This window comes from Rattus norvegicus, chromosome 7 (genome assembly GCF_036323735.1).
Source record: "Rattus norvegicus strain BN/NHsdMcwi chromosome 7, GRCr8, whole genome shotgun sequence".
In the NCBI taxonomy this organism is placed as follows: Eukaryota; Metazoa; Chordata; class Mammalia; order Rodentia; family Muridae; genus Rattus; species Rattus norvegicus.
Window position 1 is genome coordinate 77,660,460 of NC_086025.1, and position 19,977 is coordinate 77,680,436.

Here is a 19,977-nt window from a genome sequence, read left to right on the forward strand (position 1 = left end):
ACTTGAATATAAAGAACATATGAAGTATTCAAATATTTATTGAAATACCACCAAACGTGTGTATTATAGAGACAATTGATGATATTCGTCCCATCACACTACACACACACACACACACACACACACACACACACACACACACACACACGAAAGTCAGAGCTATACTAGGTTTCACATAGCAGACCCAAGCTTTACTATATTCTTGCTAGAACTCAGATATGTATATATCATAGCAGCTCTAAATAAACAGTGTATGATCTGAATGTGTGATACATTGTATATTTAGCAGCATTTTTTATTATATCCGAGCACCATCAATTAACACTGCAAGTAATTAAAAATAAAACCAATATATAATTTTAGGTTGAACTATGTGAGTCATTACAATATAATTACCTAAAGAATGGTTACCTGTATATAGCAGAGGGATCACAATCCAAGTTTATCTGTGTGTACATAGATAAGAATCTATAAGACTATTTAGCAGCCTAGACTCTAAGATAGCAGGTAGAAAGGTGAAATAGGCAACTATTTTAAATATTCATATTATTTTATAGTAAGTAGTAGTTTATCATCTGTAAGAAAATTGACAGACTACCTGGCCAACCTAGAGATTTCCATCCTGTTACAACAGGAGTAGACATCCATCTGCTGTGTAGAGAAATGTTAAAGTATTGTGAACAATACTCAAAAATCAATTGTATGATTATACAAAATATGGAATAACAGCATCGAGTTCTAAGTATATATCCCACCTGTAGAACTTGTCATTTTGAAATGTTAATAGATCCATAATAATGAAGCAAATAAACACCATGAAAGACTCACTCTTCATTGCAATACTAATTGCATAGGCTACTTCATTCTACTAGAAATTCTTTCAAAAATAAGACTTAATCAGTGACCTCAGCCAGTCATTGTGCCTTTTCTTCCCAGTAAAGTGAACCCATCTGATTGTGTGGACATGGTTTGTGATGCCAAGAGAAAATCTTTTCTGAAAGACCTAGATGGTTCCTTTCTGGGGAATTCTGGGTCAGTGATCCCCCAAGCAGAGTATGAGTGGGATGGAAACAGTCAACTTGGAATCGGAGACTACAGAATTCCCAAAGCAATGCTCACATTCTTGAACGGAAGTAGAATTCCTGTCACTGAGAAAGCACCTCATAAAGGTATGTTGGGTCGCATTTCATTCTTAAACCTCAAGTTTATGAATCAAAATTCATTTTTCCCCAAGAAGTGAGTAATGAACTAACAACTTGTAGGTCTCGTTAACTGATCTTATATACAAGATAAGGACAATGGAAAGAAATTTTGCGGAGATTTCCCAGCATTTCTAAAGTATTACTATGTGTATTTCTAGGGATTCTTAGAGATGCAACCTGTAAGTACATCCCAGAGTGGCAGAGCTATCAGTGTTTGGGAATGGAATATGCAATGATGGTAATAGAAAGCCTGGACTCTGACACAGAGACACGAAGACTTTCCCCGGTGGCTATCATGAGCAATGGTTATGTTGATCTCATTAATGGTAAGTGTACAGTGTAAATAGGCCTGAGCTAGTCAAAACATTTATTCAATGAATAAAGCTATGCAAAGAATTATTTACCTACAAATCTAGCAAATGCTGCCTTCCATATTTAAGAATTATCGATGTGCAATGGTGAGATTTGACTGTTTAGCAGTTCTTCATCCAGGAAAGCCAAGACATTTATCTCATATTGAGTATTTGATGGAAGAAGAGAACAAGACTAAAAGGAAAGAGACAAAGCGAAGGAAAAGGAGGAAGAACGCTGTTCCTGTAATGATTGTCACACTTTTGTTGATAAGGACACATAACTATTTTGAAAAATAAAAGATTGTCCTAAACATCTTCAAAAATATATTTTGCCTTACATAAATTAAAAGAAAGCTCGATGGAATGTTATTCAGAATATGTAAGAAGGGTGATGTGGGCCTCTCAGCATTATTCTATGGATCTTTGGAAATACTTTGCTGCTAATAATGATTATTTATATAAACATATAGCTTATGACTTTGACTTTTGAGAATAATTTGTGGAGATCCTGTGTCTAGGCTTCTCCCATGCTGGCCCTAGATAACTGGAATGCAAATGCGAAGAAATGGTTTGCATAGAGATGCAGATAGACTTTGGAGACCATGAATTTTTTAATTAATAAGATTAATTTCTAAAAGGTATCGAAAGTACAGGACAGGGATTCATTGTACACCCCTGAACAGTGCTGAGCCTCAAATCTTAGTCTCTCCTCAAGCTTAGTGCTGAAAAGGCACAGAACCTGGGCCACACAGATTTCCCTGCCTTGTATGTGAAGTAACATGGTTGTCAAAAATAGTGCAGAAGTCAACAAAGTGGCCTTTCTCTTACAAAACCTGTGAAAGCACCCAAAGGCACTAAATTAGAGAGATTTGAATGTTCCATGATTTTCTCGCTCTACCCACTTAGTTTCTGGCGCTAGCAATCCATGTCCAATTTGGCCTTTTCATTTGCAATGCAGAGGTTATGGGAATAATTACAGAGAAGTTGGTGAATAATGATGGAGTAGAAGAGGAGTTTTCAAATTGCTCTGATTTGGGGGTGGAGAGATTTCATTATATTAATCTTTACATTTACCTCTTCTGAAAGGAAATAAAAGTTTTCTCCTTCCCACAGTGACATGTTATTTTTCTTATAAATGAGTTTAAATTTAACAGTGTTGATTAATTTTTAAAAGTGTTGAGTAGATGATACTTGTGAAAAATCATGAATGTGTTATAAAATCATGTAGGCTTTGGGAAAATTACTCACAATAAAATTATTGAATTATCACTTAAATTTCCTTTAAAATCTTAACGGTAAATTTTATTTTGTTTTAATGTATGGCTCTTTGATTTTACAATATTTTTTATTTAATACACAGACATGTCTGCATGTTTGCAAAACCTACAAAGAAGATCTATTTAAAATAGGATTTATATTTTGTGTGCTAAGGGATGATGTTATATTTTTCTGGATATTTAGAAGTTGATATTGATTTGAAATTTGATTGAAATGCACCTATAAATATTAATAAGGTTTCTAAGTGAGCCAGACAATTCAGCAAACATAATAAAGAAATACATCAGGAGATTTTTGTCAGTCATATCCCATGTTTTTTATTGAAATAAAATAGAGAAATTTGCTGTGAAAGCTATGCTGAACTCATTTTGAAAATGTCTAGACTTGACTAGAAAGCCATCTGCTATGTCTTAGCTTTTTAGAGCATCTGTTTGATGGTAGAGTGTGCTCCGATGATTTTAGTTCTTTAGTTATATTAGCTCTTCAGTAGTGCCTAAACAATTGTCTAACAAAAATGTACTGTACTATTACTATAAGAAAAAAAAATACAGACTTGATTCAGAGAAACCTGTTAGCTGGCCCCTATGCTGAAGGCTTCTGAGTATCTGGTTACAGAGTGAGTACAAGACTAAACTGGACAATTTAATGAAATTCTGCCTCAAAATAAAACCTATGTTAAGGGATAAGAAAACAGTTCAGAGGGAGGATTCGTGTCCAGCACACAAGAGTCCTTAGGTTCAATCTCCATAGCTCCAAATCAAATGTGTTGTGGAATTTATAGGTTGACCGATAAACAAATGAACAATGTCCAAAAACAATTGATGGGTCTTCTTCAGGAATACAAATGTCTGTTCTTTGTTGGTAAGATACATCATACTAAATGTGTCCTAGCAGATTTCCTAGAAACAACCTCAGAAAACTGGTGAGTCTCGAATATATTGTACTAGTGAATTTATGATACCAATCCTAGCTAACATATTGTTTTCCCTTTAACCCCAATAAGTTCGAAAGTAAGGATAACAGGAGCAAGTTGATTCGCTGCCTTCCTTTTTAGCCAAAGTTTGAGAACCAGCTTAGATGTCTGGGTAGACGGCAGATAAATATTAAGTTTAAATGCTCAGCTTGTATCTGAACCCTCGCAATTTACTTTTAATATAACGAGTCTTCATATTTTGTGGGGGAAGACAGCATTTTTAAGTAGGAACATGAACTTTAATTTTGCATGTTTTTAGGCCCCCAGGACCATGGCTGGTGTGCAGGGTATACATGCCAAAGAAGACTGTCTCTGTTCCATGGCATAGTGGCTCTGAACAAAACATATGAGGTTTACTTCACCGGGACCAGTCCTCAGAATCTTCGGCTGATGTTGCTTAATGTTGAATTTAATAAGGTGAACCTAGATAGAAATAATGCCTTAAAGGTTTTCCTAATTAGTTTCATACCACTAGCAGTTATCTCACTTTCCAGCCTTCTCTAATGTTGTCATCCTTCCAGCTCATTAAAAAAATTCATTAGTATATTAGTCTGGACAGATTTTCTCTGAATGAAAGAGCATGAATGTACCCAACGCTTCCTCCCTATACATACTGATTCCTGTACTCCATATATGAAGATTGACAATGATATCTATGACAGCAAGACTAGCTACCCAGCCTGAATTTTTATACTAAAAAGTGATGACTTAAAGTTATAGATTTGCTTTTCTTATTCTCACATGTTGCTATGATGCACATACATGCCAGAAATATGCCTTTGGATTTGATTTCAGTGTTCTCAGTGCATTATTTTCAATATCCTTGATGTCAAATCTTTGCTCTAAGTGGAACCCAGCTGGGAGCATTAAATTTATTCAGAGTGTCAGTGGAAACTGGCATAGTGCTTAAGAGAAGTCCCATAATTCAGACTTTTATTTCTACATGTTAAAGACTTCAAAGTCCTAGAATATCAGGTACAGGACAACCTCTGGCCAGGTCAAGGAGGTATCAAAGGAACAATAGATTTCCTTTCTTCCTTCCTTCCTTCCTTCCTTCCTTCCTTCCTTCCTTCCTTCCTTCCTTCCTTCCTTCCTCCCTTCCTTTCTTCCCTGGTGATAACACTTCCATTCTTTAACTTGGGCATTATTTTTTTACCCTCTCACTCTGCCACATTCCTGATACAATCTAACTGTAAATCCAGATGATATTTTCAAACATCCAGCATCAGAGGGCCTCTTACTACCTTAAGTGAAACAAAGTTATCACTGCCCTAAGTGAAAACAATTGCCTATCAGCCCTTCTTCCTGTGTCTACTCTTGCCCTCCACTGGTCTGCTCTCATCAGCCAGAGGAAATGCTACGAGTGTCCTCTAGCAATGACCAGATCAGGTCTTTCCTCTGCCTTTCATTATCTCCACAGTCATCTGTGTGAATCAGAGCCTTCACAATGACCTACAGGACCCTATGGGAATCTCCCATGTTTAAATAACTTTTATGGGTCTTCCTACCAATGTTTTGTGAGATAGTTTTCAACACTGCACATCTCATTTTGATTGAAAATTCTCTTTTGTAATTTATTATATTTGAAAAGAAGCCTTTCTTCAGTTTAGTGTGTGATTCCTCTAATAATTTTTCTTATTTTACACCCTTATACAGGGACTAAACACTTAGTGGCTAATTTATTTTGTCTACACGAATGGTTAGATGCAAACATATTTTTAATCTTTGTCCAATATTTGCCATAAGTTCACAAATACTGGTTTCAATATCTTATAAAAGGTGTACATAGCTGGAACACAATTTTTAGTAACTAAGTTCTAAATATTCTGTTATACTGCTCTAATAAAAACATACAAATGTTTGTTTTTAACAGGTGGTTCTAGTAGGAATATTTTTTTCCACACTTCAACGTTTGGATGTCTATGTGAACAATTCCTTGGTCTGTCCTAAAAATACAGTATGGAATGACCAAAAGAAACACTGTGAACTTGAAAGGCATCTGAACACAGGTATTTCTTCAGGACAGTGTGCAGGGTATTTATATCTTGGTTACTTGTAAACATTCTTTCCAATACTTCTTTATGACTGTATTTCCTTAGAAACTGGTGACTAAAGAAGGAAGTATGTTTTTATCCCCATTCAACATAAACTAAGCTGTGGTCATTTATGAAGTGCTTTGAAAGGTCACTGCTCGTGGAACTCTTTACCCCCCTGTCTGTGAGGATCAGAGATTCTGTAATGAACGTGTTTATTACTACCTGACAACGTTTTCCTTCTATGTGTATGGAGCTTAACTGTTCTTGTTCTCAAAAGAGATTTGCTTGGAAATTTTACATTCCTCTTGCTTTATTTCTGCTCTCTAGAAGTCAATGTCTGAATTGATTCTAGATATCAGAAGTATTATCAAGAAAACTAGAACAATATCAACATTATTAGTTAAATATGACATAATGGACTTGATTTAAATGTAATAAATTAAAAGGTCACATTTATCTACATAGTGGTATTTATAAGTCAAGAATTATCCCTGTCCGTTTAATGAACAAAATGAGTTGGATTAGGGTTAGGAATAGGGTTAGGGATTAGGATTAGGTTAGGATTAGGGTATTTTACTCAACAACATTCTAATATTGTTGACAGCCAATACTGTGCTCCATGAGTGAACTTAGATCATTTATCTCTGTGCTCTGTGAGCTTGGCCCGCCACTGCAGAAACTTTAATGGCAAAATAGAAGCTAGACCTGGAAGGATTGAGTATGTGGTCAATATTCTTCGCCATTTCTTAAAATGTCTTTTTTTAACTACTAATAAAATAGCCAGAATTTCCAGACATTCTCACATGTCTGATACCGGGCTCTGGTGCTATACATGGAAATCACTGTTACTTATCAGAAGTAACAAGCGTTTGGGTAATGTGGGGAGATGATGCCACTTGCCCAGGCTTCTGCTTTAGTCTCCTCAGACCCCTGTAACGAATCCCATGAACTTAAACTGCCCACATTATTTTTCTTTTACTAAACAGCACTATTTATTTATTTTTTTCCTTTTTCTTTCTTTCATTTGTTTTGTTGTTGCTGTTTTGTTTTGAGACAGGGTTTCTCTGTGTAGCTCTGGCTGTCTGGGAATTTGCTCTGTAGATTAGATTGTTGTTGAACTCAGAGATCTGCCAGCCTCTGTCTCCCAAGTACTGGGATTAAAGACATGAGGTACCATGCTGGAGTTTTTTTCTCACAATTCTAGTCAATAATCAGATTCTGACGAGAATGTTTTCCTGAACTGCAGAGGTTTCTTGCTGTGTTTTCACTCTGTGAGAGAGCCAGTTCTTTGGCCTCTTTCCCTTAAAGGCTCTAATTCCATAATGAAGTCTTCACTCTCACTCTTACATAAGCATAATTTCCTCCAAAGAGCTCCACTTGCAAATACCTTCAAACAGAGAATTAAGGCTCCAACACAGGAGTCTCGGGAGGATGTAATTCAGTTCATAGCAGTCTCAAAGCCAGAACAGACAAGCAAGGACTTGAAACTATTGCCTAGTTCTTGAACGAGTGCCCTCGATAATTATCGTGCATTGCCTCTTTATAACCTAACCTTCTAAATACAAATGATGGCATCTACTTTCTGCTCAGTGTTCATGCAGAGTTAACTCTTTTAAAGCAACATATGTGTTAGGAAGCAGAATCATTCCAAGTGAGGAAAATAAAAACTATTACAATCAGCAGAATTTAATATAGGAGACCAAAGGCTAGAAAACAATAGCACAGATGCTTTTTCAAAGATTAACAAGGCTGTGAATATGTGGTATCAGAAAGGGCCTCACAAACCATCACTTCTCCAGCCAGAAATGACAATTGCAAGTTAACCATTGTTTTAGCATGAACTCTTTAAAGATTTAGCACATTGAATGCAAAATGTCCTTGAGTCACAAGCCTCTCTACATTTGAAGCTTACCTGAAATGCTCTGTTATCTTAATCTCTATGTCCTTCACTGTTGCAATAATATGAAAAAGGTAACTGAGACGGATGGCACGGCATCATTAACAGGAGAATGAAATCACGTCCACTTTGCAACACAAATGCACTCTTTAGATTCACACAGTGAAGTACACTCAGGTGCTGTATGATTTATTCTACCACTATGATACATGTCAACCTTTGGGGCTTTAAATTGGAGATTTGTTACTTCTTAATTATGTTGATATTGTCACACACGCACGCGCACACACACACACACACACACACACACACACGCACACACACGCACACGGAAATATATAATGCTCTCAGTTTCACAAAAATCCAATTTCCAAGTAGAATTTGTCTGATAAATCATAGATTTTACAAGCTAGCATGTAATCCCATTTCATTGGCTTAAGATTCCTCTGAGATGTTTTAATGGATCCTTCATTTTTATTACATGCCTCTGTCCTCAGTAAAAATAGAAATATTAAATTATAAATGCTCTTTAAAGAATTGGCATCTAGCACTGCATAAATTAGACGCTATTAAATTTATACTTTTAAATTATCATATTCCTTCACTAACGGCTTTAAAACTTAGAATGTATAAATAGTATTCTATGAGTACAGAATAAGTTCCTAGACTTACAATTAATTTGCTTTCTCATTTATATTGTGACTATAGCTATTTTTTAGAAATAAAAGGCTATGGTGGCATTATTTAAAAGACTATAACTTTGCAAGTTAGTTTTATAAGTGTTTTGTTTTTAATATGTATGCTTTGTTATGAAAGTTATAAAATTGAGCTTTCTGAAGTTCGAACAAATATTAACCACTGCGTAGCCTTTATACTAATAGAAATATATTTAAATGTGTTATTTTGGCTCTTCTTCCTTTGTAGAACAATTTCTTCCTAACTTGGGTTCCACTGTCCCTGGTGAAAACTACTTTGATAGAACCTACCAGATGCTGTACCTTTTGTTGAAAGGAACTACACCTGTAGAGGTCCACACTGCTACTGTCATCTATGTATCTTTCCAACTGCCAGCTATGACAGCTGATGAGTTTTTCAGCTCAAACAATCTGGTTAGAAATCTTGCCTTGTTCCTAAAAATACCGAGTGACAAAATCCGTGTCAGCAGAATAATAGGAGCAAGTCTGCGAAGGAAGAGATCCACAGGACGCATAATGGAATTTGAGATTGGGGCTGCTCCTACTCGGTTCTTAAGCAATTCTACCACAGGTATGGGTATCAGACTTTGGGATAAAGAAATGTCATTATTAAGTCTAAAGTCACAAATAAACCGACCATGGTCTGGTTATCTAGGACTCAGGAAAGCCTACTAGCCCTATATCTGGACCCTTAAGGGCCTAGAAACCATTTTACTTCCCTACTTCTGTAATAATAACTTGCAGAAGGACTTGACTTAATAGGAAGTGACCTCATAGTTTATTGATAAAGGGTGGAAATAGGTTAAAATAGTCAATTAAAAGAGAGAGCTGTCAATGGAACTCTGCTGCTTAAACACAGGCTTATGCTGCTGCAATGACTTCTACAATGTTATCTGCCTAGAGTCATGGGTGACTTCCCTTCTTCAGCTTCTTTCAGCATAGTTCAGTCAGGGCTACAGTCTCAGCGTGACTTTCTGAGTTCCATTTACCTGCGGATTTAATCTAGGAATTGCAGTAGGCCCATTGTACAGAGATAGATTATTCACCCTCTTGTAGCAATACCAGAGAAACTCTGATAAATAGAAGATATAGGTCTGAGATCACGGAACATAGGGACATAAGGAAAAGCAGGCTCATGTCTTTTCAAAGCACAGACTAAGGTAGAGTCATATGTCTCAATGAAAGCCCTTCAACATGTCCTGGAATGGATGGATCACAGAAAGGTTCAGAGAAGCAGAAAGAAAGATGCCCACATAGTTGAACAGCTTTCACATGATGTCAGGGTATCCAGGATGCACACATAGTTAAATACTACTTACCCAGTGTCAGGCACATTGCAAAGAGATAGCATAAGCATGGGCAGAGTCCTCCAGTCAGGAATAAGACGCTTTTGTGTCAAGGCCTTCAGTGTTGAGATGGCAGACAGCAGAAATGGAGAAACCCACTAGCAGTCCAACAGAGGTTGCACCTGCCATGGTGCTGAGAACCAGTAAGCATAAAGGGACAGAGGACATGGACGATGCACCTTGGTATGTCTACCATAGACCATGGTAGCACTCCCAATAGGATACCTTCTTGGAGAAGATGTCTGGAAAGAGATAGGGGGCAGAGAGGAATCTGTAAGACCCAGCTTTTATCCCAGAGTTTAAGTCAAATAAGCAAGCTTTCAAACTGACCTGAGAATTCTGAGTGTGGGTTCCAATGTGTTATGCAGGCTCATTGGCCAACGTTGCTGAACACGCTAAGCTTTCTAGTTTATCCTTAACGGAAGAAACTCAGTGATTTCTTCTGGAAGGCATGGCTGAGGATGTGGAAGGTGTTGGCTTTTTTTTTTTTTTAAGTTGCGGTATCTTAAAAACATCATGGCCACAGAGGTTTCTAAAAATCCACACTGACTGCAATGTGTAGAATGATGTAGAAAGAGGCAGGCCAGTTTGGAGTCTATTTTCATAACCACTAATTTTGGTTAGGATCTTGACAGTAAGGACCAGGAGAGTTGAAAATTTTAGAGAGTTGAAATGATTAAATATGATATTGTAGAAAAGTGGAGGATAAATCAAGAAAAAGCACCAGACTCTGTCAAAAGGAATATGGAGGTACCAGTTCATAAAGTAGCAATATGTCAGGGGTGCAGTGGGTCTAAGAGGAAACTCCAGGCCTACCATGAAAGGAAGAGAGAATAGAAAGTGCACGCAGTCTGAAAAGCAACCTTCGAAATTGCCAGATGTCCCAAGAAGGTAATGGGGTTGTTAGGAACCTGACAACCTTAGCAAGTTATTAACGCTAATGCTGGGGTGGAGTTCTAAAAATATGCTATCCTGAAAAGGTAGCATGTAGTGACAGAAAAGGCTGATGATACTTCTCTTCAAAAAAGAGTGACATAGGGAAGTATAAACCAAAAGACATAGAGAATCACGTACTTTCAGTCAGTCAGTGTGTGTGTGCGTGCGTGCGTGTGTGCCTACCTTGTTTGTTCCTACCTTAAATTCTCTCTTAGAACATTCTCTTGAGTCCTTTATTTCTCCCCAGTTTATTAATATCACTATCTTATTATTTTGGGGTATTAAAGTCTTAGTTGTCTATGTGATGAAGAACACAGACAATATTGAAGTTAAAACTTTCCCATGTTCTCATAATTCTATGTTCTTTTAATCCAAATGACCTAATGCCTTCTTCTCCACAGGTCAAATGCAATTGTCTGAGCTCCAGGAAATCACTGGCTGTCTTGGACAAGCTGTCATCTTAGGAAAAATTAGTACTATCCTTGGATTCAATATTTCTTCCATGTCGATTACAAGTCCCATCCCCCAACCAACTGATTCTGGCTGGATTAAGGTAAGAACACACAAGAGATATTTTATCTCTTTTAATGGAAAGATACTGTTCAAATTTGGTTTTATCCTGGAATATCTTGTTTTCTCCATCTATGGTGATTGAAAGGTATTGCTGGGTATTGTAGTCTGGGTTGACATCTGTAGTCTATTAAAGTCTGCAAGACATCTGCCCAAACCCCTCTGGCTTTTAGATTCTCTGTTGAGAACTCAGGTATAATTCCAATAGGTCTGCCTTTTTATGCCAGTTGGCATATTTCCCTTGAAGCTTTTAATACTATTTCTTTGCTCTGCACATTTAGTGCTTTGATTATTATGTGGTAGAAGGATTTTCTTTTCTTATCTGGTTCAATCTCAGTCTTTTGGTGTTTTGTAAACTTTTTGTAATGTTTATAGGCTTTTTTTTTTTTTTTTTTTTTTTTTTTGGTTAGGGAATTTTCCTTCTGCAGTTTTGTTGAGGATGTTTTCTGGGCCTCTGGACTGGAACTCTTCTCCTTCTTCTATTCCTATTATATTAGGTTTTGCCTTTTTCAGTGTCCCAAATTTCCTGGATGTTTTGGGTCGTGAACTTTTTAGATTTTCCAGTTTCTTTGACTGATGTATTGATTTCTCCTAGCGTATTTTCTACACCTGAGATGTTCTCTTCCATCTCTTATATTCTGGTGATGATGCTTGTGTCTGTAGTTCTTTTCCTAGGTTTTCCATCTCCAGGATTGTCTCAGTTTGTGGTTTTTTTTTTTTCTTTTTAAGAATTGCTTCTTTTTCCATTTTCAGTTCTTGGACAGTCGTATTTACTTCTTTCACCAGTTTGTATAATCCTGTATTTCTTTAAGGGGCTTATTCATTTCCCCTTTAAAAGCCTCTATCATCATTGTAAGATTGGATTTAAGGTTATCTGTGTTAGGATATCCTGGGCTTGTTCTAGCAGGATGGCTAGGCTCCAGTGGCACCATATTGCCCTGGCTTGTGTTGACTGTATTCTTATGATGTCCTCTAGCCATCTAGGTTTCCCTGGTGTTGGCTGGCTGATCCTGATGCCAGCAGGATTCCTTGGGAAATCAGGGAGAGCAGTGGATCAGAGAATGCTGGCAGCACACAACTTACCTTTGCTGGCTGTACCCCAGTGCAAACCAACTGTCAAAGCATTGGTGGGAGAGGGTTACAAACTGGTTGTGCCTGGGTCCTCCACAGGCCTCCCTGGGGAAGCAGGATACTTTTGGGGGTCTCACAGGCTCCTCAAAAATGGCAGGATGAGCCCAGAGCCAGACAATGGAGGTCAGGGAACCACACATGTGCAACTCACCCCTGTTATGCTATTTTATCTCATTTTAAATGGTGTTTGGGGTTTTTTGTTTGTTTGGTCTTTTAAGAATTAAAATCCTCTTTGTATTTCACAACAGAAATTTCTATGGGATAACTAAAATGGTGATAAGGTAGTTTAAGAAATAAAACAATTGAGAGCTTGGATATGGCTCAATGAGACAGAGTTCTTTCAGTGCAAGCATGTTTCTTAGTTAGGGGTTTTATCGCTGTGATAAAACACCACGACCAAAAAAACCTTGAGGGTAGGAGAATATGTTATTTCAGCATACAGTTGTAGCTGTCATGAAGGGGAGTTAGGTCAGGAACTCTAGGTAGAAACCTGGAGACAGGAACTGAAACAGAAGCTACAGAGGAATGGTGTTTACTAGCTTGCTCTTCCAGGCATTCTCAGCATGCTTCCTTATACAGTTCAAGGCTACTCTCCACAGTGGGTGGGGTCCTCCCGTGTCAATCACTAATCAAGAAGATTCTTAACAGACATTCTTATGGGCCCACAGTATGGTGGCATTTTCCCAACTGAAAATCCCTCTTCCCAAATGACTCTAGCTTGTATCAAGTTGACATAAAACTAATGAATACACATGAAGACCTAAATTTGGTTCCCTGTCATCTACAGTTAAAGCTGGGTGTGGGCATGGGTTGGGGATTTAGCTCAGTGGTAGAGCGCTTGCCTAGGAAGCGCAAGGCCCTGGGTTCAGTCCCCAGCTCCGAAAAAAAGAACCAAAAAAAAAAAAAAAAAAAAAAAGCTGGGTGTGGTCATGCATGCCTGTAACCTAGATCTGGAGTAGGTGAGAGGACAGGAAGGATATTATGGCTTGCTGACCAGGCTTCAAAACAGTGCGCGCGCGCGCGCACACACACACACACACACACACACACACACACACACACTCACAGTGGGGGTGGCCATTGATCTCTTGCCTTCTAAAATTTAGTTTTCACATGGATTTTGCATTGAATTATTTTTAACGATGTGGCAACTTTGATCTGAAGGAAATTCTGCAGTAATGGTAACGTTACATGTTGAATCTACTGTTTTAAATAACGTGTATACTGCACTTAGCCTGCTGAGTTTGCTGTGAAGTGCAGTTGGTCCTGGAAAGACCCCTTCCTTCCTCTGTCCGTGCTAGGTGACTGCCCAGCCAGTTGAAAGGTCTGCATTTCCTGTTCATTACCTGGCCCTTGTGTCTTCACTCTCAGTGGTTGCTCAGCCAGTGGCAACACAACCAGGACAGCCATTTTCTCAGCAGCCCTCAGTAAAGGCAGTGGATCCTGAGGTGAGTTGTAGCTCTCATTCTCCTTGAGTGGAAGGGCTTTGGCAATTCAATCTGGCAGCTTGAATACGAATGTTGAACTAATGCCTGTGGATAGCCTCTTCTATTTACCGTTTCCCAGATGTTTCTTTAAAATGGATGTGCTTTCCTGTTCATATTCAAGACCTCTTTCTCTGAGGTTAGGGCCTTGTGTAGTTTAAATTTGTAATAGACATTTACAAGTAGTTTTATCTTTTTTGAAGAGCTAGGACAGAATCTTTGTTATAATTCTCCACCGTTATTTTTTCTTGAGGGCAACTGTGTATCAGTTGGAATTACGTCACTTACTTTGAAGGCTATCCTAAAAGACTCCAATAATAACCAAGTTGGTGGCCTTAGTGGAAATACAACAATTCCATTTATCACCTGTTGGGCCAACTATACAGACCTCACTCCTCACAGAACAGGTAAATGAACCATTTTAGATCCTCATATATCTCTACAGTGAAGAGATAGGCATTTTCTTTGAGTAGACATAATAATTAAATTCTTTAGTCAATGAATTGTAAAACTCAGAATGCTATAGTTTGCCTTTTCTGAATATAGTTTCCCTTATAAAATACATTTAATATATGAAAATAAATTAAAATAGTGGTAGGAGAAATTTATTTGTTTGTTTATTTTACCAAAGACAAGTCTGTTGTTTAGTTTTGTTACTAAAACTCTTATAATTCCATTTTTATAAATATTAATTGGCAAATATAGGTGCATTAAATGTTGGTCTTTCTTTTTTTTCCCATTAATTTGTTTATTTATTCCCTTTATATTCCAATCATAGCATTCCTCCCTCTTCTCCTCCCAGTCCCACCCTCCAAGGCCTCTTTCTCCATTCCCCCCTCTCCTTCTCCTCAGAGAATACCATCCCCTCTATCCTGGTACCAAACTGATTTGACACATTAAGTTGAATCAGGACTAAACAAATTCTCTTCATTGAAACCGTACAAGGGACCCTAGCCAAAGGCAGGCAACAGAGTCCAAGTCAAAGACAGCTCCACCTCCAACTGTTAGGAAACTCACATTAAGACCAAGCTTCCATCACTGTGGGCCCTCATGGGTCTAAGTTAGTTGGTTCCATTAGGGCTTCTTTTGGTGTCCTTGACCCCTGTGGCTCAAAATGTGCAAGGATAAAGATGGAGCAGAGATTGAGGGAATGGCCAACCAATGAACCAATGACTGGCCCAACTCAATGTCCATAGGAGATAGCCAGCCCTTGACACTATTAATGAAACTCTGCTATGCTTGCAGACTGAAATCTAGCCAGAGAGGCTTGATCCGGCTGCTTGTGGAAGCAGATGCTATGAAATTTAAACATAATTTGAGATCATATATAAAAAAGACATCACGATTTATATTCTCTTGTCTGTTATTGCTCCATATTTTCTCACTAAATGTGTTATATTTAATAACAAAAATTAATATGTGCCCTTTTCATTTAAGAAAAAGTGTAATTGTGGTACTTTAATAAATTATGCAAGAACTAAGAATTGAACTGGAAGTTGGCTCTAGACTTTCTACAAGATAAGGAAAAAGGAGAAAATATGTATACATATTACTTTGAGTTCCATAAACCAGTTGTTGTTTCCTGTTGCTACAATAAACACCACTACCAAAGGCAACATAGAGGAGGAAAAGGTTTTTTGGGTGTTTTTATTTCTTACATGACCAGATAATAACGCATCACAAAATCTAGGCAAAAGCTCAGGAATTTGGCACAAACGCCATGGAGGACAACTTCTCTTACTTATTCTTGGCTCTGTTTGCTCTAGTAGTTTTTTGCACATCCTGGCTAGGCATCCCAGGCCTGTGGTTAGAGGCAGACTTAACTTCTGAGGACTTCTTAATTCCTCTTTGTACTCAAACTATACCACTTGACTCTATTTACAAAAATACTTTATTAGAAATTAGTCACAATTTTGAAGCCAATAAAAACTAAGTGTCAACTGATTGAGAACAGAGAAGTCAACCACTACAATGTTTTTCACCCACAGGAAAAAATTATAAAATTGAGTTTGTCCTGGATAATAGTGTTCGTGTGGAATCTAGACCCTTCAGCCTGTCAGCACAGACTGTCCCTGGTGGCAGTGGCAGCAGCAGCAGCAGTGGTCACAGCAAAGCGTCCTCTGTGGGGACACCTGTCCAGACACTGGCTATCGTTATAGGGTGTCTTGTAGGAAGACTATTGCTCTTAGAAGTATTTATGGCTACAGTTTTCATTTTGAAGACAACCATAGGTAAGTGCAGTTGCAGTTCATTTCACATGTAACTTTATGTCTCCAGGTTCACAGGGAACAAAGAGCAAGTGTTTCCTAAGCAAAAGCTCTTTGGACAGCAGTTGGTCTGGCATCATTGGAGGTGCTAAGGAAAGTACAAGTTCAATGGCAGACAAGATGATAATTCTATGAAAATGATAGTGCCATTATGTGTTGGAATACAAGAATGTGGGGTAGAAAGATGCAGGTAATCTCAGAACTCTTCAAATGTTGCAAAGGGCTGAGGAAGCTTGAAATGGCTTATGCAACTAACTAGTTAACTAAGAAATCCAGAAGTGGTCTAGTTTCTGCCACAGAGGAGTCAAGGACTCAGGCGATCTTTCTCCCACTCTTGGCTCTGTTCTACTTAGTGGTAACTTCACTGTGACTGGTTCTTCTTCCTAATCTTTGTGGCAAAGGTCCTGACACCCCTGTATTTATGCTACACAATCCAGCAGCCAATGCAATACACAGACACCCTCCTCAACAGAGCCTGCAGCCCTCACTGAGCTGGACTGAGACACATACTTATCTGTGAATCAGTAACTGTGGCTGTGGGGCTCTAATTGGCTTGGCTTGAGTAACATAAAGGTATGACTTGCTGAAAATGATGCTAGAGTCAGATGTGACAGGTAGACAGATTGTGATTTGGAAGAGATTAAAAGAAAGGGAAGTCTTTCTGATCTAGAGTGATTCTAAATGGTGTTGAATGTCACTCATGTGTAGCGTGTGAAGCCTGGGAGTGCTGCATAAAATATCTACAATTTATTGTAGATAAAATTAGAAGGAAAATTAGGACAAAGAGAGATGTGGGTGTAGGAAAAGGTCTATTTTCAACTAAATGTATTCAGCACTGAGTCCTCGTATTCCCTACTTTCTCACTTCCCCATGCCCACCTCTTCTCAGTTAATGGTAGCATGCTTCCCTCACCCCTCTGGTTCATATTTAGACTTCATCTTTTTCCCTTGAACCCTACATCCATCATGAGTTGTTCGCCACCTTCATCAGATCTGTTTGTGTTTTTGTGTTTCAAGTTTCCTTGCTGTATTCTCCTCTCTTCATTCACTGTATTTGTTTCTAAAACCTTTTCTCATGATCTTGTTCACTTTTACCCTCTAGCATATGGTGATAATGGTCTTGGGCTGCAGACCCAGAACAAGCAGCTGAGATGCCTATTTAACATCTCAAAGCAGACCTGGTCCCCAGGTTCTCCCAGCTTCCCTTCCTGTGACAGTGCACAGATCACATACCCAACCTTCTACTCTAAACTTTCCAACCCAAAGGCTGGTCTCCCTCTCCCTCAGAGACACGTTCCTAAATAATCCAGACATTTTCATCTCTCTCTTTCTCTCTGGATTTCTCTCTCAGTGCCTACACGACTCTGTCTCCTTGTCTGCCTGGCCTCTTCGCATGACCTCCGGTGAAGTCATTGAATCCACCTGAGAGTTGCTAGGAAATAGATCTACCTTTTCACTCACAACTCAGCCTGAACTGGCTTATTTTGTTGGTAGATAAAACCTGTTAAATAATGAGTGCCATGCCTCACTACATACAAAATGCAATCAAGACCAAAGATTCAGATATACTTTTAAAGACTGGCTTCATATTATTCTTAAGTCCAAGGCTGACGATTATATAGCTAAGTGCCAGCCTTTTTAGCATGTGTAAGGCCTCGAGTTCAACCTCAGTACCTGAAATAAGAAATGCAGAAACAAATTCATTCAACTACAAATACTATTTCAAGTCTTCCTACCTCTTTCAGCATTCTCTAGGTTTGGCTCAAAATCTGCTTCCTCCAGTCAACTTCCTTTCTCCTTCCCCATTCTGTGTAGCATTTTTCCCAATTCCTTGATTTATTCATTCATATAATTACCAGAGGTTGTCATGTGCTTGCACTGAGTTTACATTCAAAATATATTTTTCATTAAACTGTAAGCAGCTAGAAGAGGGGATACTTTATGTAGTATGGGAAAATGCATTTGAATTGATATTAACTCTTCTTTGAAGAGTAAGCCCTCAGCTCTGACTTAGAATGGTAATATTAATTAGTCAGGAGCTTAAAGGGTTGGCAGATATTAATCAGTTTAATGTAAAAGATAAAACTTCTGATGGGAGCAGATGAAGAGGAAGCATCACATAAGGAACACTAATATAAATGAAGAAAAACTGAGGTGGGCATAATTTAGACTACTGAATAAACTAAATAAAACTTTCAAGACTGGATTTTTAAACCAGGTGTAAAGGAAGCCAGGATGAGCAGTTACTGTGAAGCTGCTTCTAGGAGCAACAACAGCAAGGAAAGGCTGAAATCAACTGCTGGGGCATGGGGAGAATCACTGACTGGATTACCTGCTATTGAGAGAGCACTATTGTCTTCTCACAGCTGAGTACATATTCCAAGAAAGGGAGAAGAAAATGGGGCTTGAAGCTGAGGGACCATAGGTGTGTCTAGATAAACAACAGGAAAGTTGCCCAAGTCAGCTTTATGTCTGATGTTGTATCAATAGACTTTTAATACAAGGACAGATTTTTTTTTCAAAAATTTTTAATAGTAAAACAAATACAATTTATAAGAGCATTGCTTAAGTGCATTTTGTGATTGGTAATTAAGTGGCTTGATTTTGAATTATCTTTCAAAGTCATTCTGAACTGTCCCTCACAATTTTTGATATTTTGCTAATTAAAAATATTTTCTTTTCAAATCATTAGTTTATATAGTTATTGAGTCTTTTCCTTGACTGTTTTTTAAATTGTATCAATGGCTTCCACTTTGCTATTAAATAAACATAATTCACATAGAAATTCAGTTCCCATAATTTACTGAAACATTAGTTTTTTTATGACTTTTTATTGTGATTGTGATTGAATACTTTACTTTTAAGAGAATCATCACATTCTCCTAAAATAATATTGCCAACACCTACAAAGACCATAAGAAACTGTATATGTATCACAGCTCCATATGCATTTCCACCAAGAATATATTATTGATTTTAATGAAAAATTTGTAAATTTTGAAATGATTGAATATGTTACTTTTGTATATGTTACTTTTACCTTGTTAGCCAACGCATAAAATATTTTAAAGGTTAAAATTTAATGACACGTATTTTAACATACACCATATGTCATTACTTCTTTTTAAAAAAAAATTTCTGATTGTCATTTTTTTTTCCAGAAAGCAACTGAAGTGCCTTCCTGAAGAACGGGCTGAAAGCAAAACTGGATCGATGCTCATGCATCCACTACTTGGCTGCACAACAAGAAAAAGCCTACACAATTTTCAAGGAAATATTGCTAAAGTATTTTTGTAATATTTGACATATAAACATTACATTTAGTCAAAAAGTTCAGGTTTCTACAAAATAAAAAACGTTTTTTTGTCGATTCCTTATACTTTCATTAAAAATTACAGGAGTCTCAGATTTGGCAGCAGATACTCCAGCTCCAGGGCCCATCAAAGCAGAGACTCCTTTAAGGAGTTGGGACAACCAGGCTTCTTAACTGACGCTAAAGCCTTTAATCCTAGTGTTGAGGAGTCAGAGGCAGAATATCACAGTTGACTCCAAGATACACTGGGCTATCCAATGAGACTGTCTCATAAACAAAAGGAACAAACAAAAAGCAATCAAAATAATAACCTTTTCTGCTGTTCTGTGTACATCAGGAAGTTCTGGTTTCCAACAGGGTAAGTCACTGAACTTAACAGAAGTCTTGGTGGAAGACTGTTCTAGATCTTCATCTGAATTCCTGGTTTCAGATCTGCAGGTATTCTAGGAATTCCAGAAGGAAGAGGAGTCTTCTTGGGGTTGCTACAATGAGTTATC

At 37.8% G+C, this 19,977-nt stretch overlaps 1 protein-coding gene across 2 annotated transcripts in view; it reads left to right on the plus strand.

The window, feature by feature from the left end:
• The window catches only part of Pkhd1l1 (PKHD1 like 1), a 174,932-nt gene extending 155,397 nt beyond the window's left edge, over positions 1–19,535 (plus strand). For both annotated transcript variants that reach the window (XM_039079161.2, NM_001034931.2), the window contains exons 69-78: positions 937–1,169; positions 1,361–1,528; positions 4,066–4,223; positions 5,680–5,815; positions 8,664–9,005; positions 11,118–11,269; positions 13,719–13,865; positions 14,155–14,308; positions 15,890–16,132; positions 19,329–19,535. In XM_039079161.2, the coding sequence (XP_038935089.1) occupies positions 937–1,169; positions 1,361–1,528; positions 4,066–4,223; positions 5,680–5,815; positions 8,664–9,005; positions 11,118–11,269; positions 13,719–13,865; positions 14,155–14,308; positions 15,890–16,132; positions 19,329–19,339 (1,744 nt within the window). In that variant the 3' untranslated portion in view covers positions 19,340–19,535. The remainder of the gene's footprint in view (positions 1–936; positions 1,170–1,360; positions 1,529–4,065; positions 4,224–5,679; positions 5,816–8,663; positions 9,006–11,117; positions 11,270–13,718; positions 13,866–14,154; positions 14,309–15,889; positions 16,133–19,328) is intronic.
• Positions 19,536–19,977: the final 442 nt, after the last annotated feature.